At 44.3% G+C, this 27,198-nt stretch overlaps 1 protein-coding gene across 2 annotated transcripts in view; it reads right to left on the reverse strand.

The window, feature by feature from the left end:
* Positions 1 to 27,198, reverse strand: part of USP10 (ubiquitin specific peptidase 10) — a 62,088-nt gene that overhangs the window by 8,759 nt on the left and 26,131 nt on the right. Inside the window, exons 3-11 of one of the 2 annotated variants that reach the window (XM_079118278.1) lie at positions 24,436 to 24,496; positions 19,178 to 20,209; positions 9,447 to 9,538; positions 8,810 to 8,919; positions 8,327 to 8,382; positions 8,018 to 8,121; positions 5,176 to 5,275; positions 4,184 to 4,361; positions 1,004 to 1,169 (exon numbers count right to left, since the gene is read on the reverse strand). In XM_079118278.1, coding sequence (XP_078974404.1) covers positions 1,004 to 1,169; positions 4,184 to 4,361; positions 5,176 to 5,275; positions 8,018 to 8,121; positions 8,327 to 8,382; positions 8,810 to 8,919; positions 9,447 to 9,538; positions 19,178 to 20,209; positions 24,436 to 24,496 — 1,899 coding nt within the window. Of the gene's footprint in view, positions 1 to 1,003; positions 1,170 to 3,138; positions 4,362 to 5,175; positions 5,276 to 8,017; positions 8,122 to 8,326; positions 8,383 to 8,809; positions 8,920 to 9,446; positions 9,539 to 19,177; positions 20,210 to 24,435; positions 24,497 to 27,198 lie in introns of those variants that run through there. The other variant, XR_013760349.1, reaches the window with a different exon arrangement.

The raw sequence follows: 27,198 nt of genomic DNA on the forward strand, positions 1-27,198 counted from the left end.
GTACTGCCCCTAATCAGCCTGTATTCACCTCCTCAATGCACTACTATGAACTCTGAGACACAGGGAAGACCTTCTCTACTGTGGAGCAGAAAACAGGGGAAGTGGGCACATCTGGAGAGACAGGAACCAGGAAGCAAGCAGAAAGCAGAGCCCATGCCTCACTCCCAACAGCTGGCAGAAACCACTGAGCTGTAACTCGCTACTCTTAAGTCAGCAAGATAGAAAAGATAAAAACTGTGCTGCACACCACAAACATTAACAAGCCATGCAGCCTGCTGGAGGCAGCACTGATTTTGGGATACTGTGACAGACTGCCAGAAAATGAAACACAGATCAGGACCTATGGCCCAAAGGAGATCATCGGCTTGTGCTACACAATTCAGAGTCAAGAGGTGGCTAGGATCATCTGTTTCACTTTTTTTTTCTTTTTCTTTCTTTTTTTTTTGGTACCAGGGGTTGAACCCAGGGGCCACATCCCCAGCCCTTTTTTATATTTTATTTTGTATGATATAAAAATATAAAGTAAACAATATGCACTTTATATTTCATCTAGAGAATTGGCCCAGGGCTTTGCTAACTTGCTGAGACTGGTCTTGAACTCACAACCCTGGCTTCAGTTTCCTAGAATGCTGGGATTACAGGCATGCACATCATGCCCGACCCAATAATCTTTATTCATTTATTTTTGGTACTGTAGATTAAAACCAGGAGCACTTAACCACTGAGCTATGTCCCCAGCCCTTTTTTTTTTTTTTTATTTTTAATTTTGAGACAGTGTCTCCCTAAGTTACTAAGGCTGGCCTCAAACTTACAATCCTCCTACCTTAGCTTTCCAAGTTGCTGGGATTGTAGGCACGTGCCACCATACCTGGATCCATTCTTAAAAAGTGCAAATTCTCAATACAAAAAATTTAAGCAACTGATTTGAGAGGTACAATTCCACTTCCCCTCATCCCCAATTCTGTGTTCTTCCACCAAGGTTCAAGATCAACTGTGAAGATACCTCTTGTTTGGTTTTTGTGGTATAACCTTGGACAGACTCTCTTGCCACCAAGCTTTCCAGTGCATCCTGGACTGTGCGTATCTTGTCAGACTGGATATCCAACTGCAGTGTGAAGAATGGCTGGAGAGTGGCAGATTCTTTTGAACTCTGCTGGTAAACCACAGACCTAGTCATTGAAAGCAAAAAAACAAAAATGTAAGAGCCCACTCCTTGCCACTTTCCCTTAAGATTAACCACAGAAGAGAAGGAATAAACACTAAAAACAAGATTACTCAGTATCACTTTCAGGAGACTTTAGAGCACAGAAAAGATAATGGCACACCGAACTTAAAAATGACTTGGCACCCCACACTAGGTATCAGTAACCATGTCCAGCCTTGCTCAAGCACTCAGGGAGGACACCCATCTCATCCTCCAGGTCTTCGCTGCCACACCCACTGCTATTCAATGTGCTGGTCAGTAAGGATGACCATCTTTTCGGGTCTTACTTCAGACACTCTTCATTTTCTCAAAGCATCACAGCCTGCTCTAATAAAGGAAATCCCAAGGTAAGCAATATTTTTAATGGTATTTTTTCCCCTGTAAAGATGACACACATAAGAAGGGGCACAGGGTGTGGACAATAAAACACAAGTTAGCATTCCAAGAAGAGACTTCCTCCCCTCCAAGAAGGGCTCCGATTCCATCTTGTTTACTTAGGTGGTTTTTCATTTTGTTTTTCTTTTTTTAATTTTCTGAGAAGAAATTGGATATTCAGCTGTCTCTCCTTTAGGCTCAGCAATGAAACATCCCAGGAGTTCATTATAAGGGAGTCTCTTCTGCAGTCGAAGGGACAAGCTCACAAAGGGTATGAAGTCAACGTGCAGGCACTCAGGCTCCTGAGAGCCAACTGAAGGCTGCGCCGTTCAGGGCTCGATGACACATGGCCATGCTCCTCCTGAACACACACTAACGGACACGAGCTGTCCAGGCTCAGGAAAGAGCAGTGGAGAAACCAGTAGTGACGGTTCGTGAAGCAGTCAAGAGGTGGCTATCTTCTTGACGCAGAGATCCTGTATTTTGTCCAAAAAAAAAAAAAAGACGGGAAAGGTGCTGATCTTCTGGGGAAGCTGAAAATACCAGAACGAGGACGGATTTTAGAGAAGACTCTCTCTCAACTGGTCTGAATAGAGAATCATGCTTAATGATGACTCAAGAATTCCGAGATTATAAGGATTCTTTATCTTTGCTTTATCATTTTTCTAAAAAGAAACAAGCATCAACTTCAACACAAAGACCCCACAAAGGCCTGGGCTAACAGCCATGCTGCCATTTGAGCCATTCAGCAATTTCGCCAAGGTGGGTTCCGGTATTTCCGTTCATTGTTCTGGGCTCTCTGGGTATGGTACCGTCTACAGCTTTGCGGTTTTGATACTCCACCTCCACACCAAAAAAAAATAAGTGCTCTTGTTGTCTCCATTTGAGCTGTCTCCTGATCTCTGTGTCCTCAAGAGAGCATCCCCCTAACACCACACTGCTGACTGGTGGAGCAGAGGGCAGTCATCGTCCCTACTGCTCGCCACTTTGGATCTCTGTCCCCTCAACCTGTCAACATGGGACATCCCAGGATGTGTCTGCCAAGACAAGTCACAGCAGTAATGGTCAGTGTGTGGCATTCCCCAGACCACACATGACCACACAGCTCCACAGACTCCAGAACACCTGAAGAGAAAGGGGTCTGCACATCAAGCTCCAGTGCAGGACACAGCCATGTGACTGGTTTCGAAGCCCAGTTCCACACAGGACCAGACACCAGCTTTGGAGGCAATCAGTCCAGGTTTTCTGAGGTTCTCAAAAAAACCAAACAAACAAACAAACAAAAAACCAAAGCTGCTCAACCTCAGAATAAAAGACTAAACCAACTCTTAATGCCTTGAAAAGCTGCTGCTTTTTCTCATACTCAGCATGGGGACAACCACAGCCCAAGTCTCATTAAGTACACCCCAGGCAGTTATGTTGCAAGGCCTTCTGCAGAAAATTTGCTAGCAAGAGGAACTTGAGCACTGCTGACGAGGGAATCTCCCTGGACACAGACGTGCCTCACTCAGTCCCACATCAAGTGGCAGTGAAAGGCTCTAATGCAAATAAATAAAAACCTTTTAGAAAGACGTCGAGAATGAGCAGCAAGCTGGTTAAGGGAAGTGGCGCTGAGCTGGGGTCACGTGTCTTCCTCTGTGTGATAGTATCTCCCTCCACTCCTCCACTTCCTAGCTCACGTGGTTTGATGTCTAAACTCCTCCAATCCATTCACAATCAGTGCCAAGATATGGAAACAACCTACATGTCCGTTCATGGATGATGAATGGTTAAAGAAACTGGGGTGTACACATACAACAGAATATTATTCAGTCTTAAGAAAGGAGATCCTGCCATCTGCCAAAACGTGGATGGATCTGGAGGATGTCAGGCCAAGTAAAATAAGCTAAACAAAGAAAGGAAAATAGTATATGCTCACACTATCTTGGAATCTATTTTTTTAAAAAAGGCCATATATACAGAGACAGAGAATAAAAACGTGATTACCAGGGGTAGGGTCAGGAAAGAACATGGGAGATGTAGCCTGGAGGTATAAAGTAGCAGACCAGCAAGGTGAGGAAGACAAGAGAGCTGACAGGGACAGCAGAGAACAGTGTGACTGTATCCAGGAGCTTTGCTAAATAAGTACACTGTAGTTGTTCTTGCCACAACAACAAAGGGCTAACCTCATGAGATGATGGATATGTTACTGCATCTCTAAGCTAACCATTTTACTACCTATATTTTATAACAGATATATTTTATTTCAAATAATAAATAAATAAAATGCCTCCAATCAGGTACATAAATTTCTCTTAACAAAACAAACAGCCCAATCAGTTTGCTCTTCTCAAACTATATGGCAGTGAGCAGCAATACCTGATGGAACATTATGGCAGACAGGCCCTCTGGGGACAGTGCCCTACAGAAGGGCCAGTGTGCAGGAGGACAGCTCTGGAGGTTGACAGGAGAGGCATTGGGTGGACAAGCAAAGAGTAGGCAGGGAGTACAAAAGCAAACCATGGGCAGCGAAAGGTGCCAGGACAATGCTCACGCCTTCCCCGTGAGCAAAACGAATAGACCCTGAAACAGACAAACACTAAACATTTCCAGAAAAGCATAAACCTGATGTGTCCACCAAAAATGCCAGTGATTGGAGTCTGAACGAAATCTGCCTGGCGGGTGACGGAAGACTTATTCCGGGGGCCCACTTGTTCCCATTCCTCCTCGCTTCCTCCGCCTTGCTCCTCCTGCTCCTCGTCGTCTGCCAAGTGGCTTCTGGGCCCATTGGAAACTGTAAGTTCTGAAAAGCAGAGGGTCTGCTTAGGCTACGATTTATAGCAGCGAAAGCCAAAAACAAAGAAAGGTTCTATGTGAAGCACCTCATCAGACAACAGACTTGTCACTTGTACTTTAAAAAATGAAATCAGGGTATGTCTACCTCAAGAGCCACAGTAACCAAATGCCAACGTGCAGCTTCATGGATTTACCAGATCGCCATTTACATTAACCACAGTAAAAGACATTGTTGGGACAACTAGAAAAATCTGCAGGTGCATTGGAAAGCAGATGGAATTTTATAACCACAGTTGGTTTTTTCATGAGACCAGGGGCAGTGGGTATGTAGGAAAGGACCCTTATCCTAGGGGATGTGTGCTTTAGTACTGAGGAATGAATGAAACTGTTATCTGCCACTTGATTTTAAATCATTCAGGAAAAACAAACAGTGTGGGTGCACATCATGCTTGTACAGAAAAAGATAAACAATGACATGCTAACGACTGCAGACTCCAGCAGTTATACAGCTATTTATCAAACTATTCTTTGATTTTCTGTGTGCTTGACCATTTTCCTAAGTACAAGTATAGGACAACAGCAGAGATTCTGGCTAAATTTCAATTTATCTAAATATAACATTATTAATGGTAGTTTGAGGCAGGAGCATGCAGGATTTGTTTAAAAATGTACCCTGGGGCTGGGCAGGTAGCCCAGATGTAGAGTGTTTCCCTAGCATGCATGAGACCCTGGTTCAATTGCCAGCACAGTAAAAAATATTAAAAAACTAATTCTCAGGAAAATATCCTCACCCATTTTGTAGGAAAAAGATCATGACCTACTTTCATCATTTGGCGAGAGAAGCTTCTTGAGGCTCAGCATTTCCTCGTGAAGTCCATTCAGAATAAAGCCCAAGTATTCCTCGGCATCTTCCTGTCGACCCTGGAAGGGGAGGCATGATCATGCTCACCATCTTCAGGTGACTGCTATCCAGGCCTACAGAGTCCAAAGACCTGCATGTTCAAACTACACCTCTGCTGACAGTTTCAAGATTAAATACATAGGAGTTTTAAAAACTGACATGAGTTTTTCTTTGGGTAACTGAGATCCCATGGAATTTTTGTATACTTATTTATGTTTTCCTGTGTTTAAAAAATTTTTTACAATAGATACACATCATCTTACAGTCAAATGAGGTTATTTTAAAGTTGCATTGTTGCTTAAATAAGACCAAAAATAAGATGTCTAGGGCCACAATACTGGCTGAGTCCAGGGGTTATCACTACTCTGGGAGGTATGGAATCAGCAGCCTGTGCGTCTCTGTGTCTCCTTCTGATGAGCAACTATCTGGGAAAGGACCCAAATCATACGCAAAAATTGGTACTGACTCAGAGTGAGGCTGGCTGTTTTATGCCCATATACACATCAGCAAGACCACTCGTGCGTGAGGCACACAATGTGCTCACATTTTAATCTCAAAATCCCATCCTGGCTTTGTGTGATTCTGTAATTGGTCAGAATTGGTTCCTACCATGTTCTTAGAGCATAACTGCCTACCCCATGGATCTGCAAGCTCTTCTGCATAAAGTCTCTGGGTAGACTGTACTTGGGTTTGCCCACTCTCCCCAAACAGACCACAAGACACAGGCAGCACTGCTGGTATCAGCACCCTCTGATGTGTGTAGCAAAGGGCAAAATGGGCACTACCCACGGTTCTCAACATAGTCACATGGGCAGGCAGCTTTTCCAGGAAAGGCCTGCTTGCCAGGCTGGCCCCTGGATGATGTCTGGGAACTTCAATTTCAACCCACTATCCCAAGTATTGATAAGGACGGTGCCTAGCTTCTGTGTAAGCAACGTGGTTATGGCTGAGCAGCTGTCTTCCCTCTGACCCCAGCAAGCCTCCCTGGGAGACTACAGGCCACATGCGTCATTACAGTTTGATGGCAGAGGAATTAAAAACATGCTGTGTGAAGGCTCTAGGGAAGAAGCTGGGGAATCCCTCCAGACTTGGTCCTGTGTCCTTTTACTTCCTGACCTTGCTTTGAATCCTGCTGCAATAAAGCATAACGCACATAACAGCCTCTGAGTTCTGAGTCCTGCCAGCAAGTAGCAAACCTAAGAGTGGCCTTGGGACCTTGACATAGTATTAATAAACATCAGAAAACGATGTTTCTGTTCCTAAGTATCACTTCTAAGCACGATCCTAAAGCGGTCGAGCTCAGGAAACCCTCCCTGAGTGACCCCTCTCCTCTGCCCTGCCTCCACCTGCACTGGCCCTCCCCCAGCTTCCACAGCAGTTGTATGTCAGCCAGTCTTTGTCTTTATCTGTTTACTCTGTTATGAATGCAACTCCCAATGGGTAGTGAGCTTTTCCAGGGCAGTGGGCACACTGCATTTCCACATCCCTAACAAACATTCTGTACATTTTCATTGCTGGGGAAACAGAAATCCAAGCCAATACCGAAAGCTATATCAGGGGTATTTAAAAGCTTCAAACTCTGTGCTGCCTCCTGTCGTCTCCACTACTCTGCCCTGGACACTCACCCTTCTTCAAAGAATGCAGCTTCAATTTGACTTTATTCAGTTTAAACAGCATTTTCTCATCTGTGAACAAGGTTTTCCTAAACATCATCTCAACCACACATACTGACTCATCACAAACTCAGTCAGGGAAGAAAGAGTGTGGCAGTTAATTGTGCTAAGGGTGCCCCTGATTCACTCTTGACGGCTGTCAGGGCCATTTATAAGGCGTCTTTGCTTCCCTGGTCCATGCCTTTAGTAGCAAAACACACGATAAAAAATTTTAAGTTGAGGCTGGGGTTGTGGCTCAGTGGTAGCGCACTTGCCTCACATGTGTGAGGCACTGGGTTCGATCCTCAGCACCATATTAAAACAATAATAATAATAAACAAAATTCACCGTAAGTTGAAAGAATATTGTCATTTCAATAAAAGACTTAAAAAAAAAAAAAAAAAGTTTTAGGTTGTATAGCTCAGTGGTAGAGTGAGTGAGTGCCTAGCATGAGTGAGGCCCTTGGTTCAAAATTCCTAGCAATGCAAAAACAAACTTTTTTTGGGGGGGGCGGGGGGGCGGTGCTGGTGAGCGAACCCAGGGCCTTGTGCTTACAATGCAAGCACTCTACCGACTGAACTATCTCCCCAGCCCCTACAAACTTCTTTTTTAATGGTAAGAGAGTCAGGGACATCGATAGCTGCTAAAGCCTGAGTATACTGAAGACAGACGCTCTCCTGAACACTACTGTCATCCAGGTAGAGTACACTCCACTCAACCTAGAAGACAGTTCAGTGCAGTGGCTAAGAGAGCTGCCTTGAGAGCCAGGCTCAAGCAATCACAGCTGTGACCTAGACAATGGCTGCAGCTCTATCAACTGCTGACAAGGCGATGATAACCCTGCTTAACTCACAGGGCTGACAAAGCCAATACCGTTCAGTACTGGGAACGGCACTCGGCGCACAGCGAAAGCTAGATGAGTGAGGCCTGCTCACATGGGTGATCGTCACACTCTAAATCTAACACACGCTGACTCCAGCACAACGTAGACCTAGCCCTGAACACTACCACATGACAGCACTGGAGAGAGAGGGCAGACACTGATCCGTTCAACTGCAGACACAGTGCAGCAAAGGCAGCATTGTGCATCAGCTCGACAGGACCCCAGACCTTTTCAGACAGGCTCGACTTGATCACCGTCAGAAGTCTATAAATGTATGTGGGCTCAAAGGCAGCTCCAGGGCGAATGTCCCTTGTGACTTTATCCCCAAGAGCTGCAATGCAAACAGGACACAGAGTTACAGGACTAAAAGGACACCACGAATCCAAATCATCAAAACGCCCCACCCCACCACAGGCCAGTGGTTAAAAGCATAGGCGTGGCCACCTGCGTTTACAAAGACGCCATCTTCTCAGCAAGACTGAATCAACCAAATGCTCCCAATAGGCGATGTCTCAGAAGTTCTCGCCTTCACTCACCTTGCCGGGGTTTTGGAGGTACTGGCATATTAGTGAACTCATTCATCAGTCGAACACTAAACGTGGAGAAAAGAGAAAGTGAAGCAGTGCAATTTTTTCAAAAGACATACTTTTACTAAAGAGCCTTGATGGCTAAGTAGAGTATTAATTAGGATAAATATAGCAGGTCATAGGCAACCAAAGGTAATGAGAGTAACAAATCTCTTAATCTTTTCTACATACATGTTTTATAAATCTTAAGTGGTATTTTAAGCTGGTAGAAACAAAAATGTTTTCTACTAAATCTAAAGAACACATAATGTTCCATTTATGGTTAATTTCCATATAAAATCATGAACAGATCCTTTTTTTAAAGAACAAAAAAAGACAGAGCTATAGGACTCATTTGTAGGAAATCAAGAACTCTGCTCAACTATTCAAATTCTAACAATCGGAAGAGGGAAAAACCCCACCCCTTAACACATTTTACAACACCTTACTTACAAGCTGTCTATCATAGGCGTTGACGTACAAGGCCTTTGCACTTTTGAGTACAGAGGAAGAAACTTCATCAGGTGATACATCGGAGGGCAAGCGACCAACGCCTGCAGGGTCTAAATATTGGCAGTAAGGAAACGTAAAGGAAATGAAACGGCAAACTTCCTAAAGGCACATTAAACATGAGAGCATATAAAAATAAACCATGGATATTGAGCTACTTAAGATAGGTAAACATAAAAAGGCATAGACCAAATAATCCCGAGGACAACTGTTTTATGATCTTATGTAGTGACCTACCATGCAGTCAGGTTCACGTTCAGAACCTGATTCAACCAAGACCATCAGGTCAGTTAGGACAAAATTTCCAGTTCTAAGTAGTCACTCTGCCTATTATTTAGGACCATTACATGAGATTAACACTTGCCTGACTCTGTCATTCACAGGTCAACAAATTCTCTTTTCAGTAGGTACGGAGAAGCTAGAGTCAGGAATAACCCTAAAAGGTAGGCAGGCAGACTAGCAATGAACCAAGTTTTCAGATTCAAAATTTGGTCTTCAAGGACGTTTCACTAAGTAAATGCACTTAAAGAAGAAACCATTACAGGAAGTCCACCCTGGGGACAGTGTCCAAGAAGGATACAGCATTAATGTAGCACCAGTTTCCTTTATTGATCAGCCCACGGGGTTGCAATGACACTGGTTTATGTATCAGGGTTACATTCTCCAGTAACTCTGAAAGAGCGAGAAGCATATTTAAGAAATTAATGACACCTAGTGAATTAACATGTAAATCTATTCATATGCACTAGTCCAGGAAAAGTGTTGAAAATCCCTTCAACAGAGCATGTATCCAGTAGAAACTCATATTTTTGAAGCTTATACATCAAGTATAGTATTTAATGATTGAAACTGGCCTCAATTAATATCCCCCAACACCAACACTCATTCTTCTTTTCATGGGAATGTAACCAGAAAGCACAAGAACTACCTTTTTAAAATGAGAAACAAAAAAATTAAAAACACAATGTCAGCATTAGAGGAAGATTAAAAGGTACGGGCTTTTTTCCTTCAGTGCTGTCAGGCAGGTCTCCTCAATAATGAGGTCCCTTGGTCCCTTGGACTAGATACAAAGCTCCATCTCTGGACCCCAGAACCTAGAGCCATGCCCCACCCTGCATCAGGTGGCTCAAGGACTGCTCAGAGCCAGGATGCTCCTTTCAGAACACCTGTGTCCTGTCACTTACGTGGTGTTCTCCACTGCAGTCCACCTGCACAACTTCTATGAACAATGTCACCCTTACTCCATTCACAAGCTTCCGAGCCTGAGACTCACCCTGACACCACGCTTTTTCCGGTTCCAGAAGGGGAGTGCCATTTTCATACAATTAGCCAAAAAAAATGCTTTGAAAAAAGATGAGATCTCTCCACATCTCCTTACAAATCCTACAACAGCAATGGCTGCAATTTATGGACATCTTTTACAGTTAGCATGCTCTTTACAACTCGTAAATGCTGACTGGATGGACGTGAGCCTTAGTAATCCAAGAGGATCATCACTATCCTTTTTTCACTATAAAGAAACTAAAGCTCAGAAAATTCACGTAACTCACCTGTGATCTCAAAAGATCTAGGCCATGCAGTCACGGCCTGAACTCCATGATCTGTGGCCACATGGCACTGCCTCCTTTACTTTTTAAATTGCATGAAAGGAAAGAAAACTAAATGGGCACAAATTGACATTAGCATTCATCTCAGGCACCACACAAAGAAAAACCGTTCTGAAACAGCTGCATTGGCAAGTCCCAGAATCAAGCATAAGTCAAATGAATACGCACAATTCAGATGTCAGCACACACATCTCATCCCCTCCTTCCCTTCCCCCTACCTGAGGAAGCACAGGGAACCATTTTCAGTAGATTTGCTATAATAAAAGTGAAACCCTGCAGAACCAAGAGAACCCAAGGGTATGTTTTCAACTAGCCTAAGCTTGTAAAGCTCTTCTCACCTCTCTTACTACAGGGTAACAGGTCAGTTACAGAAGTGAACCCCAAGATCACATGTGGTGACACCCAGATGATGCCTGTCGTGTGGGGGACACTGTGCTGGGAGCTTTATCCACATTATTCATAATCATCATAACAACACCATCCCAGAGGCACCACTATCATCCCCACTTTACCGACAAGAAAACTAAGGTCACATAACTGAACCAAACTGTGAGACCTGGGCTACCTGACTTCAGTGGCCAATCTTTTTCCTTCTCTCCAACATGCAGTGTGCTCCACTTAAAATCCCTTTTACTCGGAGGTTTCAGACTTTCCACAGGCTTCAGATAGACTAGATTTTTAAACTGTCTTCGTCACATTACCCCAACAGTCATTCATCTCCAGTGTGTGCCAGAGCACAGCAATTAGTCAATAACTGCTTTGCCCAACACCTGTGTGTTTCCAAACACACATCGATACTCTGCTGCAGTGGCACAAGGTCTTAAAGCGGCATCATACCCCAAAATCTCTGGCATAGTATTTTTACACCCAATAACAAAAGCATAAGTTTTTACGTAACCGTAAGACTCAAGATGAGCAGTCTTCCTTCCACAGCGGCCTTCATTTAAACAACATGCTGCCTTTTGCTGATGGCTCAGGGGACCCTGGCTGAGCCCTGCCTTGCCCAGATGACTGAGTGGCAGCCCTACTCTAGGACAGCTCATAGTCCAGTGACAAGAGGGAGCTGGACTCCCAGCTCAGCCCTACAGCAGGTTCAGCTGGTAGGGGCTGGGGGATGATGCTTAGTGCCATCTAAGGACTGTAGAAGCACTGGGGAGGCTGGCCAGGGGCTGATGGCTGCACATGGAAGCTGCAGAAGAACAAAGACAGACACCAGAAGTCAGTCGTGGCTGGGGTGAGGTGCCATGCTCCCCAAGGAGGACACAATAGGACAGGCTGGTTGTGTTTTGTTCGTGTGGTGAGGAGAGAGCAAATTCAATTGTAGAGGTGGACAGAGGGAATATCACCACAGTAGTGCATTTACACGCACAGACTAGTAAGTCTCCTATTTATACTCCCACAAACATACACTCAGGTTCCTGTAATTCACAGCAGGGAGTTTGCACTCTGATGCAAAAGAAGCAATGGCTCCCAGTGCCAAGTGGAGACAGCAAGTGTGACCACTCAGCTGGAGGCCTGGCTGAGGAGCAGGACAAGACCAGGGGGGGGGGGGGGGGGGGCGTTTGCACAGGTGTTTCTGAGCAGAACCCTCTATTTTCCTGATGACACGAGAAGCAAAGGTGTGAGAGGAGATGGGGACAGGGCTTGAAGACATTCGTTCTTATTTAGCAGACACTGATGAGAAACAAAAAGAACTAAGCCAGGCCTGTCTGACATGTCCCTCCCAGGACGAAAACCTGATCACATACGGTTGAGAGTACTCTGAATTCAGAGTTTCAGCTCAAAACAAGAAAAGTCCACTTATGATATAGCTAATTCTGCCTTCAAAGGGAAGCAGGTTGGCAACTGGCTGTACTAAGCCCACCTGGGAGCAGGCTGCTTCAAGTTCTCAGGTAAGGTGTGGCCCCACCTACCTGAATGCCTGGAGGCAGCGACCCAGGAGCCCCACAGGACCAAAGGGCATACCCAGCCTGAAGCCAATTGCAAGCGGATTTCTTTCCAGCATAGACTTGGGAATCAGTGTATACAGGTCAGAGAGAACCCTGTTAGTTTCTACACCAACCCTTCCCTCAAATCCATGCCAATTCCTGGTTTGCTTATTTAAGGAGGTAAAAGCTCTTTCCCTGGTTCTTCTCCATGGTACTAAGTTCAAGTTTTTTAGCATCACCTAGTGGTTTGTGCAAGAACTGTAAACAAATCAAAAACTATTACCCTATGTAAATGTATGATTACACAAACGATATGCCTCTACTTCATGTACAGAGGAACAAGATGTATCCCATTTGTTTACAATAAAAATGAATTAAAAAAAAAAAAAAAGAACTGTAACCAACAAAGCATTCCACATGGTCACATATCTACAATATCAAAAGAGCAGAGACTGAAGAAAAGGCCATTGGGTACATTTGCTTGAAGAGGTATTCAGCCAGCTTATTTCAAGCCTTTAATATCCTTTCAAAAAGCCCTCTGGTACAATAGTTTTTTGTTTGTTTGTTTTTGGTACTGGGGACTAAACCCAGGGATGCTTTACCACTGAGCAACATCTCCAGCCCTTTGTATCTTTTATTTTGAAACTGGGATTCGCTAAGTTGCTTAGAGTCTCACCAAGTTTCTGAGCCTGGCCTCAAACTTGGAATCCTTTACCCTCAGCCTCCTGATTCACTTGGAACATAGGTGAGCACCATCCACACCCAGCTTGGTATAATATTATGCACAACAAATCTTTACAGACAGAAAACAAGAGATATTGGTGTTCTACATTTTATTAATGCTTAGTCTACTCTTGTATGAACTTTTTCTCTAGTAGTAGGTCTTTCATAAACTAAAACACAGTGTTGTTCTGTTATCAGTATCTTCTAATGACCCTAAACTGCAATTCTCTAGATACTGTATGGTTCCCCATGAAAGCCCTGGAAGGCTGTCCACGTGGCTCTCCAAGCAGCAGAGACAGCGCTGCCTGCCCTTAACTAGAGGCAGCTGGATATTGCTCCAGAACAAGACCTTCAGGCTAACCTGCTCAACACAGTCTTCCCCGTCCAAGGTAACAATAGCACCTAGTAGTCTTTGCCATTCCCAGTTTGGTAATGAGACCCATATTGGTTGCAAGAGGCCTCACTTCTCTTTTTGTTGTAAGAGCTGTGCTGTTGTGTTCTCATCTTGTGCCTTAGACTGCCTCAAGGAAGGAAGACCATTACCTGCTGGCCTAGATAGTGCCTAGCTTACAGTAAGCTGCAACAGGACAGTAATACAGGGTGAATTAAACATCTGGAGATCTGAGTTGCTTGTGTCCGCACATGACCTCATTCCAACATGTTGGAAATGACCTGTCGGACTTTAAAGCTCATTTTATCTCAGTTTAAAAAAAGCCCACTAGAGGATCTGGGCAAGAGCTCAGGCACCAAACCAGAAGACCTGGATTCACACAAAGGCTCTGACGCTCCATTCACTTTAAATCTGGAGCAGGTCACATAACTCCTCACCTGCAATGAACCACACGCATGGTGCACAGCACCAGGAGGATGTGAGAGTAGGAAGAAATGTACAGACAAGACCTGCACAGAGGTCAGGTTGCAGACGAAAGGGTTACTAGAGGCACAAACAGAAGGGAACTCAGGCAAGAGTCTGAGAAAACAATTTCAGCATTCCAAGAGGAACTAGTTAAGCTAAATTCCCTAAACTTGGAGGTTTTGAACATGTTGAGAACATATTAATAAAGTTCCATTTCAAAAGGAATGATATCGATTCCAAAAAATTCTGACTATTTATCTTATTGCCTAGGATATTCTCTAAAAATCCAAATATCCAAAAATTCTGCAGCTCCAGTTTTGTAGCACACTGCACATTGTGCCTTTTCCCCCAAGTAACTTTAAGAGCCATAAAGTGAGTGTTTTGCCAATACATCATGGAGGTGGCTGGTGAGCTCCTCCTCAGCGGCAGTATCAGAGAATTTGGGAGCAAAGGCAATCCTGGTTCCTGACGGCCAACACCCAGTCACGAAACTGAGTTCTGATAAGATGGGGACTTGGGAACCAGCGAGGTGAGCACCACTTTCAATTTTCCAGCAGTACTCTTGGGTTAACTAAGTGCCTCCTTGTAGCAACACCATCATTTCTATTTGCTATTTTATTCTCAGCCTAAATCCAATAAGCACTACAATTATGAAAGACAAAAGGAAGAAGAAAAGCCACAAAGCAGAAGGCAAGAGAATGTCCCTGGAGCTGAATCTTAAATCTGACCTGTGTTTCAAACTCCTGGCTGCTGGTTTTATCTACTGCATCTCCCTTGAGAGCAAACAATTCTGGGCTGGCTCATAGCAAACTGCTCCCTTCTAGCAGCCTTGCTTCAGCTCTTGGCTAACCAGCTATTGACCATGGAAATCCCTTTAGACAGCTGACTTAGCACACCCCCCCCCCCCCGCACCCCTCCCATCTTTTGGTAAGTGTTGCTGGGGCAGCCCAAGACAATGCCTACCCACTGACAAGAAATGAGACTCATGAGAGAAACAAAGTTGAAACTCATGTGTTCACTTCATTAATATAAAAGAATGACTTAAAGTTCAAGGATGTTATGAAATTTGACAACACACAGAAAAAAAAAGTAGCTTAACATCCTTTCTTTTTTCTCAAGACATAAAAAGCTCACACTCTACCAGAAATGATTCACCTGAAATGATTTATGAACTCAATGACAATATTAGCATTATAAACCTTGATATCATCCAAATTTGCTTTCCTAAAATTAGGATTTAGAGGTCACATTACCATTTAACATCCATGAAAAACCAAGGTGCAGACTTGGTTCTCAAGTTCAATAACTGGTCCATAATCCCCATCTGATGCTGACCTGCTTTTCTGCTATCTTCCTAACTGTCTAGAACATTCTTACAGTGCTTTTCTTCTTCTCATTACCAGCACTTTAGAAGGTCACAGGTTATTTTGGTCGCCTAATCAGGTGGAGAACAACAAAGTAACCAAAATGTCCCACCACCAATTGGCCACAGATCAGCTCTAAGTCGAGGGTCTCATATCACTTCTACACCAGAGAGACATGTCACAGAGATGAGCAAGGACATGTGCGCATGCAGTCAGCCAGGGGCTGCCTCTCTATCCACAGGGGTGGCATCCTGCCAAGAGGGGCACAGTTCTTAACTCAAAGCACATTACATAACCACTGCCCTTACTACTTCAGAGTTTTAAGAAGAATGCAAAATATTTGAGAAATCACTTCCCACAGAGGGGGGAAGTATATAGTATGATTTATAAACCATGAAAACAAAGAAGAGTCTTAGGACATATTTTCTTTTTTGGGGGCGAGGGTGCGGGAATTCAGGGAATGAACTCAGAAGCACTCAACCACTGAGCCACATCCCCAGCCCTATTTTGTATTTTATTTAGAGACAAAGTCTCACTGAGTTGCTCAGCACCTCACTTTTGCTGAGGCTGGCTTTGAACTCCTAAATCTCCTGCCTCAGCCTCCCAAGCCACTGGGATTACAGGCGGAGCCACGGAGGTGGCTTAGGACTCACTTATATTCATGTACATGTGAACAAAGACGTCAACCCTTCCATGCAGATCCAACTTGAAGTGACTGCCGCTGACTGCTCTTCAGCAACAGCTTTCATGCTCAAAAGCACCGTGCAGCATCATGCAGAAAAAGCCGAGTGAACAATGCCACTAGACCCAGACTTAAGCAGCATTTTTTTAGGGTTGACCTCATTTTACCTGATTCTCTTTCACTGGAATCTTATTTTAGAGTATGGACTCATCTCTCCCATTATCAAGCATTATATATACTCCTTTAAAACAAACTACACTGATGTGATTTTAAACATGAAATACAAAATAGTTCTATTTACACTATAGAAGCATTTGATATAGTTTACTTTGGGATAAGATATGTCCCCTAGTAAGAGCCCAGAAGAGAGTCAGCCTTTGAAGCAGGTGCTTAACTGCGAGCTCCATGTGCAGTCACTGTGGGTGAGCCATGGAGGGGGCAGTGGTACAGATCACCCCACACCTGGTGCACCCACCACGCTGCCTCCTGAACATGGCCTGGGTCATGTTCCACGGCCACTGTCAGACACAAGTTACTCAGACTTTCAAGCTCCTTTCGTTGCCTCCTGAGTTACTCTTATTGAAAAATGACAACTCTCTTGGGTGACATAAACCACCACTGAGACAGATCCCTCCTCCACCTCAGCAGGCCTCCTCTGTTCAGACAGGTTAACCTGCCCCTCCCTCACATCCCCTCCGCTTAAATGCACATCTACACGAGGGGAGTAACAGCCAATGGAGCAAAATGCTGCCAAGCTACACAGGAAAGATGACAAAAGCCAAATCGTTCAAGTGGTTAAAAGGTCCGTGGATAATCAAGAGCTGGTTGTCCTTTACTTTAAACTGCCTCCCATGGGCGTGGGGTGGAGCTCAGGGCAGAGCACCTGCCTGGCAGGCCTGGTCCCATCACCAGCACCACCAAGCCTCCCGGGATTCTTGTTTTCCTTTACAACCGACTTGCCTTCCTAATCTGTATCTGACTTCTGGTTATACAGAAATCAGCTGGCATTTACTCAGCAATGACAGAGGAGATGGTCCAGCAGAGTGGGCAGCAGAAAGAATGAACTTGGGATCAAAAACTGTGATTATTCAAACAATTTAAAAAAGAATAGACAGGGTGTCTGAAATGTTCCATTCTCTCTCTTTCCCAAGTTATTATAATCAACTTTAATTCATAATGTAATAAATTATATAAAAGTAATATTAATTCATATAAAGAATATAATTTTATGATAAACTTTTTTTAAAAAAACCACTCAGTAGAACCAGCTAGATTCTAATACAAGTCAAATTCTCATTTAGTTGGACTACATTTCACTTAACTAAATGCTGCTTAAAATGAGTAAGCCTACACTGAAAAGTATGCCCACTAAAGGAACTCTTTGGTAGTGAATCTGACTTTCATTCAAAAATATGCATATACTTTCTAGTTGTAGATGGACAATAATCTGACTTATTTATCATTTTGATAAAATAAATCCATGAGCATAAGAAAATGATAAAGGTGTAAAAATTCCCAACAGTCTCACTTTACCTCAGCCCTCCACAACCCAAGAGAAACACTGTCACCACGTCTTTTCACAGAAGGCAATGCTCAACACTCAACAAGCAGGCTGCTTAGACAGCACATCTCTGTAACGAGTCTAATCAAAATGACATCAGGGAAATAAATCTGCTAGGGGAGACAGGCATACATGACACCCAAGAAAATGCAACAACCTGGACTGTGCCCAGCAAGTCTCTGCTGCCGACCAGAGAAACTGGCAGGCCCCTACCTGCAGCGTTTGACAAAGTGGGTTTGCCATCAGACTCCGACATACACAGAACAGAGCAAATTATGTACTAAACCACTTTTAAAGTCACATGACTGGGCAGACCATTTTTTTAAAAATGAAGCTTCTCTTTCTTATTTTAAATAGAGAATGAGAAATTTCCAGAGATGGAAGGTTCTCCTTTGTGAAGTAACTTACAAGATGAAGTATAATTACAATGCTTTTAAGACCCTGAACTTACAATGCACATTTTAAAAAGCATCCTGCTGTACATATTTTGTTAAAGGTTAAAAGTAAACTTTTGATTTATTAATCTATACAAAGGCTTACATTGCCTTATCCTGACTGTGATACCAGTCCCTTGCAATAAGTGTGTTCTAAAAGAAAAGCCTCAACCAGTCTGCCAACTACAACTTGGCTAATGGGGCAACGACCTGAAAAGCTGGCTGCCAAGCTTGGCAGACTCACCCCTCGAGAGGCAGCCTGTGCTGCTGGGGCACATAAGACCACACAGCCCCTGGGTAGCTCCGACTTCCCACATTCCCCTTCAACTCAACCTGCAAATCACACTGTGTGTTCATCTTAAGACACTGGGGATTGAACCCAGGGTGCTCCACCTCTGAACTACATCTCCAGTCCTTTTTACATTTTATTCGGAGATAGGGCCTATGCTGCTAAAACCGACCTAGAACTTGTGATCCTCCTCAGCCTCAGCCTCCCAAGTAGCTGGGATCACAGGCATTTGAGACTATGCCTGTGTGCTTAATATTTTTACTGAGAGTTGAAAAAAATGTTAACTTTGGGCTGGACTCAAACTTTTTCTTTTCTTGTCAACAGTTGACTTAGGCGTGCTAAAACTCTGAATAAAATCCATCTACTCAACCAAATTAGTCATTAAAAAAGGAAAAACCCTATGTTATTCATCGAATGCCTTTTTACATCTAAGAATACAAAAATAAAGAGTACAAAGTGAGTACAAGTCAGGGGTTATCACACCGAAGCTGCAGAACAGCTGTGACACGGGACAAGCCCATCACACATTCAAGAATGGAGCTGAATTACCTAACCAAAAGGTAGGAAATGGAATGAAATCTGTAAATAGAAAAAAGACTCAAAACAGACATGAATATTTTTTTTTTTTTTTTTTGCTTAATGCTTAACATAAATGTCTGGCATCCCCCTCTTCCCATGGTGTTCCTATTAGGTCATGTTTCAGACAGGCACTCTTTCTAGATTCCCACCAATGCTCATCATGTACTGTGGCGATGGGTGGTGATTCATCACCAGCGTGCACAGCCAGCCCACTGTCTTCTAGTTCTCACTCGTCAGTCGATGGGATCTGCTCCCATTGTCACTCAACCTGCACCTGTTTAACTGTACCTGCGATCTTTATGGCTGCAGGATCCTCTGAAACTGGAACAAGCCCTTCTTTGACTTCAACCTGCTTTTCAGAGACGAGGGGAGATGGAATAGGAGGAGAACACTTGGTTTCCACATAGGCCACAGGTGAGGAGGAAGAGGGCTTAGAATCGTGGAAGAGGCTGGCCCAAGACTTGGCAGGCTGGCTAACAGGAATGGTGCCAGGTGCAGAGACTGTGCTGTCGGTAGGAGGTGACACGCTCTCAGGCTTCGCTGGGTCCGAGTCTATGCTTTCCACGGTGTGCAACTCCACCCCATTGGCAGTCATGCCCTCACCGGAGGCTTCAAGTATTTGTCCATTTGCAACTCCCAGGTTTTCAGTAGTATCAGTACCAGCGTACGGCTGAGCCACAGCTGTCCTTAGCAGGCTGCCTGCAGGGAGGCAAGGCTGCTCAAAATCAGTCCCATGGCAGCTCTCAGGCTGCCCAGCAGTCCTGGCATCTCCGTCCAGTGCTCCAGAGAAAGGACCGTCAGGCATAGTGTCACTGATGAAGTCCATGGAGTTCTGAGGGCTGCCACAAGTCCTGGGCGTAACAGGTGGGAGCACATCACCCAGAAATCCTGCATCCTCAGCACCCACGCAGGTGGGGCCTGCAGAAGTAGTGTGGCCATTGACCAGGGCTGCTGTGGAAACATTCTCCTCACCCCCGTCTTTCAAGTAGCTGTAATACCCAGGTGGCCGTTTCTTCTTCTTTTTACGCTCCCTTTGTCCAAGACCACTGGAGACACCATCGTTTTCCAAAACTTCTGTCTCCACATTAGAACCGCTATGCAAAGTGAGGGCAGAGACCGGGCACTGGCAGTCAACAGAGCTGTAGTTCACCTCTTTATCGATGCCATCGGGGGTCTTTCTGGAAGTTGTACAACCAAGGATAAATTCAGGAGCCTGAGGATTCAATGTGCTTGAAATACTGTAGCTGGGGGTTCTCGGCAAAGTCTCATTGGATTCAATTACTTCATTAACACCAAACTCAATTCTCTGATATTCTTGTCCTGTTTGGAGAGAAACTGATTAGTAAATAGCCTCTTAGTTAAGACCATGGCTCTATAAACTATGAAACTGCCAATAATTACTCATTTTATTTTTGAAAACTAAGACCTCAAATTGTTTCCCTAATTAATAAAGCCATGATATATTTTATTTCTGTGCTCAATAATTTGCTGAAAAGAAATAACATCTAAAATTATATTTAATGGTTACATGAAAAATAGAAGCCTACACTTTTCTTCAACGATTTGGGTAACTAAGGAAGACTTTTTTAGAAAACAAAAGTTAAAATAAATTTGTGATTAAAAAAAAAAAAAATGCTTTGTCTTTGTACACAACCTCAGCTGGGAGGCAGCTCAGTGGAGAGTACATGCTTACCTGGGGTCAACCCCCAGCACCACAACACACAAAACAACAAGAGAACCCCTCGACGGAAACTGACCTGATTATACCTTACTTTATACTTAAGGGAATATGAACTTTGAACAACTTAATTTTAGGGGGGAAAAAAAAGAAACCAAGGCAACCAAAACTGTCATGTCAGTTTCTCTAATTAGTGTGACAGAGAGCTGCAGAGACATGGGGTACACAAAGAATCCTGTGCAGAAGAACACACTGTCTCTGGGCCTCCTCCACGGACAACGTAATGGAGGTGTGGAAATGGTCTCAGACAGCAGATGGAGTGCCCAATAAATGAATTCATACTCCATCGAGTCCGTGAGTGGCAAAGACACTTCCAAACATACCAAAAGATAAATTTGGACTTCTAAATGTCTCTTTGGAATTCTTTAATACTTCCTCCCTGTTAGCCATAATCTACATATTCATTAATGACAAGATGTACATTTCTTCACAGGTCATCTCTCTGAACTTAGGTTAAGTATGAGAACTGTGTCTTTCAACAGACTTCAGGCATTAATGTTATTCTCTATTTCATTAAAAGGTTGTAAGTTTGAAGCTAAAAAAAGGAAACATGATTTGTAATTCATTTTTAATGCTAAGTGAAGATGTCACTGAGTTTAGCATTAAGAGGCCAATTTTTTTCAAGGAACATATTTCAAGAAAACTATCATACTGCACCAAGAACGGTGTCCTACTGCAGAAAACTGAGTATATTTTACCTTGGCTCTCAGAAGTCTTTTTTTAGAAATAAAAAATGCAGACCAGCCAGGCACAGTGGCACACACCTGTCATCCCAGCAGCTCAGGAGGCTTAGGCAGGAGGATCACAATTTCAAAGTCAGCCTCATGAACTTAGAGAGAACCTAAGCAACTTAACAAGATCCTGTCTCAAAATAAATAAATGGGGATGTGGCTTAGTGGTTGAGCACTCCTGGGTTCAATCCCCAGTACCCAAAAGAAAAATACAGACCAAGAGAGGCCAATGATGTGCCAGTTAGTGGGAGGGAAGAAGATAGGTGCCCAACAGCTAGATGACTGAGCTGAATTTTCATCTGTTTCAATATCACAGTTGGGCAGGCAAGGGGTACAATCCTGTCCAAAACAACAGAAAGTTCTTGGGAAAGAACACTGATCACAATTATACCTATCAGCAAGTCTACATATAAAGCTACCAACAGAACAACCTGAGTCCGCTGCTCACTGGGTATTCATTTTTTGTTTCCTTATATTGAAAACAGAAATGGTTATTTGGTCTACAGGCTGACTGTTCATTCTGCTTTCAGCATCACCTATGACATGTGAGGAGGCTGCAAAGTTACGTGGACTCAGGTAAGTGTGCCAGGAGTGAAGGACACCCATACGGGGCACCCCTGGGACACTGGTGCACACTGTGAAACCTCACAGACTTAGCATGCTGCTCAGGTAAGGCTGTTCCAGCAGAGCATGGCTTCCCTACTTCAATTCTCAATCCTAGAGCATTTTACATTCTGGACTGAAGTGACATGGACAGATAAAACTGTTGCAATACGCTACAGATATGACCAAGACATTCACCCAGTACTGTTTGGCTGGCATCACCAGAAGGCAAAAGAGCAGCCAGACAGTTCCTCTTCCCAAGAATGCTCACAATGGACACACTTGTGCTGCACAGTGAGAGTTCAGGCAGAGCCCCGTCTGTCAGGAGAGGCGAGGAGGCCTGCAGACAGGGCTTTAAACAGTCCAACTGGGAAGAGGGAACTCACACTCAGGTGCTACAGGCAGATTTGTTGAAGGAAGGAGAAATGACATCCCAGGGCAGTGATTCTCAAAGTAGGTGTGGTACATACAGTACAGTGGCCCTTGGTGCAAGGCTCGAGGGCAGGAGGCCAGAGCTGAGCAAGGCTAGGTCCCTGTGCAGGGAGTTCACACTTAACTAAGGAGACAGACAAGCCAACTGAGGAGGACAATGCATAACGTGAGGTGAAGTTGTGACTGCTTCTGGGTATAGGCCAAGATCATTTCAATCAGAAACTACAGAGAGGTCAGTGGAACCTGAAGGACAACTGAATGGGGCTGGGGTTGAGGACAGATTATGTCGAGCTTTAGGAACTGTCTACAAAGGCAGAGCTTTAAAACGTGATGCTACGAAGAGGTGTCTGCAGGTGGCCTGCTGCAGCGAGCTATGGTGGGAGGCAGCAGCGGAGCACATCTTAAATCATTCAGCCAACCAAGGCACTGTTAGTTTCAGCCTTCTGGATATACACTGTGCAGTGGACAGGCACTCAGAAATGATGTGGTCCCTGCCGCCCACAGTTGGGCATGCCGAAAGGGAGGCAGACTCATTACCATCTAGGGGGCAGGCCTGTGAGAGTAACAGAAGTAATGGAAACACAGAACCAAAGAGACGTCAGAGAAAGGGGCTCATCAGCGAGCCTGGCTAACATGCAAGCAGGTGGCAAGATTCCTGTTGTGTTTCCAGTGGAATAAAAGAAGGATTAAAGAAACCAGAACAAAGAATAGAGGGGGAAAGAGTCAAGAAGTACAAAAGCCTAGACAGGGGAGAGGATGAGAGGGTGTGGGACCAGGAAGAAGGCACAAGGCAGGAGAACAGAGCACCTATAAGCACAGAACATGCAGCATGCTCTCGGTGTGCACGCCAGAGGCACAGAGGGAAGGCCGCCGGCCCACACCACCTGCAGTCAGATGCCACAGGTGGAAAAGCAGCCCAGAGGCTGCAGCAGGCTTTTGGGTCCTCAGAGCTTCATCTGCTTTATTAAGCATCCTCAACTAATATTAAATCTGCCCTTTCCTTTAGAGTCTCCTGTGTTACTGTTTCTTATTAAATGGATAATAACTTTAGATACAATCACTTTCTGATGTTACTGTGTAACAAGAAAGGCTAACTTGGTAAGTCTTTTTTTTTTTTTTAAATATTTTTTTGTTGTCAACGGACCTTTACTTTACTTATATGTGGTGCTGAGAATTGAACCCAGGGCCTTACACATGCTAGGCAGCGCTCTACCACTAAGCCATAGACCCAACCCTTGGGTAAGTCTTTTAAAGTTCCTATATAAGCCTAAATTATCATTAAAACCCCTTCGCAGGTCTGACCAAACTAACTAGAGAGGGAATCCAAATCCCTGGCTCTCCAAAAATGGTTTTCTTTCAGTTTCTCAGAGGCCAACAAGGGCCTTTAATGTGATCCAAACCCAAAATGGTCTAGACAGACTTGAGCCTGTGACAGCAGCCTATGCTGACTGCAGGACCTTCTAGCATTTCAACACTGGTGCTGACAACAGGAAATGGATGCATCTCAATAAGCACTATCCTCGGCAACCAGCCCAGGGTCTGTGACCGAGTCCAGAAGAGGGGCACAGGCACTCCAGGAAATGAAGTCCAGCATTCCCAAGAGGGCAACCACAGATTGGGGCAGGGATGTGAAGTGCAACAAAAGCAGCTCCAGGCTGCCCCTAGCTGCCCAAAGCCTGCCCCCAAGACCAGCTGGTCCCCAGCAGCAAGAAGAGGAAACTCCCTTGGAATCTAAGCGTAAGGCTATCAAGAATAGCACACCTGTGGCACTGAGAACCCTTAAGGAAAAAAACACAACTAAACAACCATCTCCTAGGCTGAATCCTGAGTCTCAGAGTTTGAGGTCCAGCATAACGCTTAAAGCCAGTTCAGCAGTCACAGCAGCTCAGTGATGAACTATACTGTGGCTCAACAACGTCACATTGCAAAGAAATGTTAACTCAAGAAGCATGAACTAGAGGGACGCCAATGATGGCAGGTAGCATGCCCACCCAGGCACCTGACCAGAACCAAGTCAGGAAATAAGGAAAGAACCAGCTTACCATCAGGCAGTTCATCTGCAGCCTGTGTGCCGCACAGAGCTGTTCCGCTATATGGAGGGAGCTGCACGAGGAATTGGAAAACAAATTTTAATTCAACAGAATGTTAAAACCCAATACTTGCATTAAGACATTTAATTTAACTAAACTCTTTATCCATGCAACTTCTTCTCCTGACATTACTTTTACTAGAATAACATTCATGGTGAGGCTGTAAAATCTGAAATCATCTTTATTTCCCCTTAAAGGAAAAAAAATTACAGAAATGCCTTCAAATATTTATCATTATGAAACATCCAAAAATGAGGCCAGAAAAATTTTGAAATGAATTCTCAGGCTAGGATTGTGGCTCAGTGGCAGAGCACTTGCCTAGTACATGTGAGGCACTAGGTTCAACCCTCAGCACCACATAAAAATAAATAAATAAAATAAAGGTATGTGTCCATCTATAACTAAAAAAAAAAATTTTTTTAATTAATTCTAACAGACATGGAAATCAGTTACAATAAAGCCTCTGACAGACTTCTTTCCTTTTCTCAGGCTACTGGTAGCTGATCACAGAGAACCTCTGCTTTCTGATCACTAGTGAAGGCGACTCTTTGGATCATCTGCACTCTTGTTCATGGCCACCACAGTACAGCACAGTAGCAGAGGTTGGGACCAGGTCTGTGGTCAGAAAGCAGAAAGATGGGCCTGGGACTGTGGCTCCCTTTTTAACACGTAAGTGTACCCCACATAAATGAACCAATGGCTAGACATCAGGTTTTTTGTTTGAAAGAGAGAAAGCAAAATGGTACGGTCAGACTTCTTTATAAAAAACAGGATGACAGCGTGAACCTCTCACATACTTCTTCTTCCTGGCTGGCCCACGTTGGTCCGAGAGCTGGGAATGCTTCAAATGACATGTTTGGACAAACAAAGTTTAGGAGGAAGAATCAGGTAAGTGAACAAATAGCAGCTACCTGGAGGCAAACAGAAAACACAACACCATTGCCTTGGTGGCCCTCTCCAATCTGCTCACGCATCCACGTAGCACAGTGGCCCACCAAGTCCAGACGGGACTGGGGCCACTGGGGTGGAAGCTCCCTGGTGGCTCTCACGCCCCTGCTGTTGCCCCTACTGTCTGATGAATGGCTGCCCACTCTGAAGAACTCTCAGCAAGACAATTCAACAATCAGAGAGAATGGATCAGCTGTCTAGTAAGATCTTGCACCAGAAAATAATGACAAATAGGAAAGGAAGGGAAAAAGCAAAACAAACAGGGTGACTAGAAAGGAAGCTGACACCTCAGGACTTGTAGCTGTACACAGTTCCATGGCCAGGGGGCACCACGCTCAGCACACAGACAAGCGCTGAACCAGACACTGTGCCTAGCACCTGTACAGAAGAGACCAGTTCATATGCCAGCACTTCGGCTGGCCCAGAGTCAGCAGAAGCATGCATCTGCCCAAAGCGGTGGGCACAGAGTTGTCAGGGAAGCCACAAAGCATGGCCTGCCCTCTTCAGTCACAAGAGACAGTGTGCAAACTCCCATTCTAATGCCTGCTCCTTCTGCCACTGCCAAAGACACTGCAGCGTCCCCTGGAGACAGAAATCTATACTATTCTGAATCACTACACAAAAATCCCATCAAGACCACTGTCCAGCTCTTAGTTTTATTTCACTGTGTGTTTATTGTATCCAGTTGTCAGAGACTAAAGGGTATCTTATGTGTAGTTGGGATTTGTAGAATGAAAGGTGCCACATGCCTAAAGAGAAAAAAGGAAACATTTTTTAGCTGTGCTGTAACTCATTCAGCATCAAGTGTACCCCACAAATGCATTGTTTTGTCACATCAGCAAATCAAAGTAAATGCTTAAATACATTAACTGAAAATGGCAGTACTGTCCCAGAGCTAGACAGTGGTCGGTGACTGGACCCCTCCTGTACCACCTAGTAGAGGTACAGTTGACCTGGAACGCCCAGCCCTGGCTTCCTCTTCTTGGTACTCCATAAAAATAGTCCCCCTTCCTGAGGTCACTGAAGGCAGCAGAAGATACATGTCCAGCATATCCTGAGCACTCAGACAGCATTGCCTAGCGTCACTGGGCCATCCTGTCAGTCAGGGAACATAGTCTGGTGTCACTGGGTAGTTTTCCCAGCCTGCTGCCTCTGAGGATTGAAGTTTCCTTTAGTCTTTTCTTCCCCACAGAGAACAAAACACAGGTGTGAAGATCCTTTGGGCTTCTTGATGCAATTTTTGTGTAGTAAAAAATGCTCATTTACTTCACAGAAATGTTGTGAAATCAGCTAACATCTGGCCTGATACCCAACATGGTGCAGAGGTTCAGGTTAGGCCAAACCTTCCATTTGCAGAAGCAATGGCTAGTTCTCATCTTTAATTACACAGCTACTATAAGTATACAAAATTAAAAAAAAAAAAAAAAACCAAAGCAAACAAAATTCCTCACACAAATGTAAACTAAGCAGTGTGAAAAACCAAAATATGATTATTTCAGATTCGACATCATATCAGCTTAGTCTGAAAATAATGCTCTAGTCCTAGACAGGGATCCTGAGCAGAGGTCATGCTTCAGTCTCCTCCTAAGGCAGTCAATGTTTTGCTCCCCACTGGAAGGACCCTTCAGAGCCAGGACTCACTCCCTCTAAAACTGCATGAAGACACCAAATTGAGAACACCAGTCTTAACTGTGCTTTACACACATGTGCACCTACAGCTGCACTAGGCTCCTGTGGGCTTGTTCAGTGAAGGACCTGAGTGTCCAC

The sequence above is a fragment of the Sciurus vulgaris genome (genome assembly GCF_902686455.1).
Source record: "Sciurus vulgaris genome assembly, chromosome: 17".
NCBI lineage: Eukaryota > Metazoa > Chordata > Mammalia > Rodentia > Sciuridae > Sciurus > Sciurus vulgaris.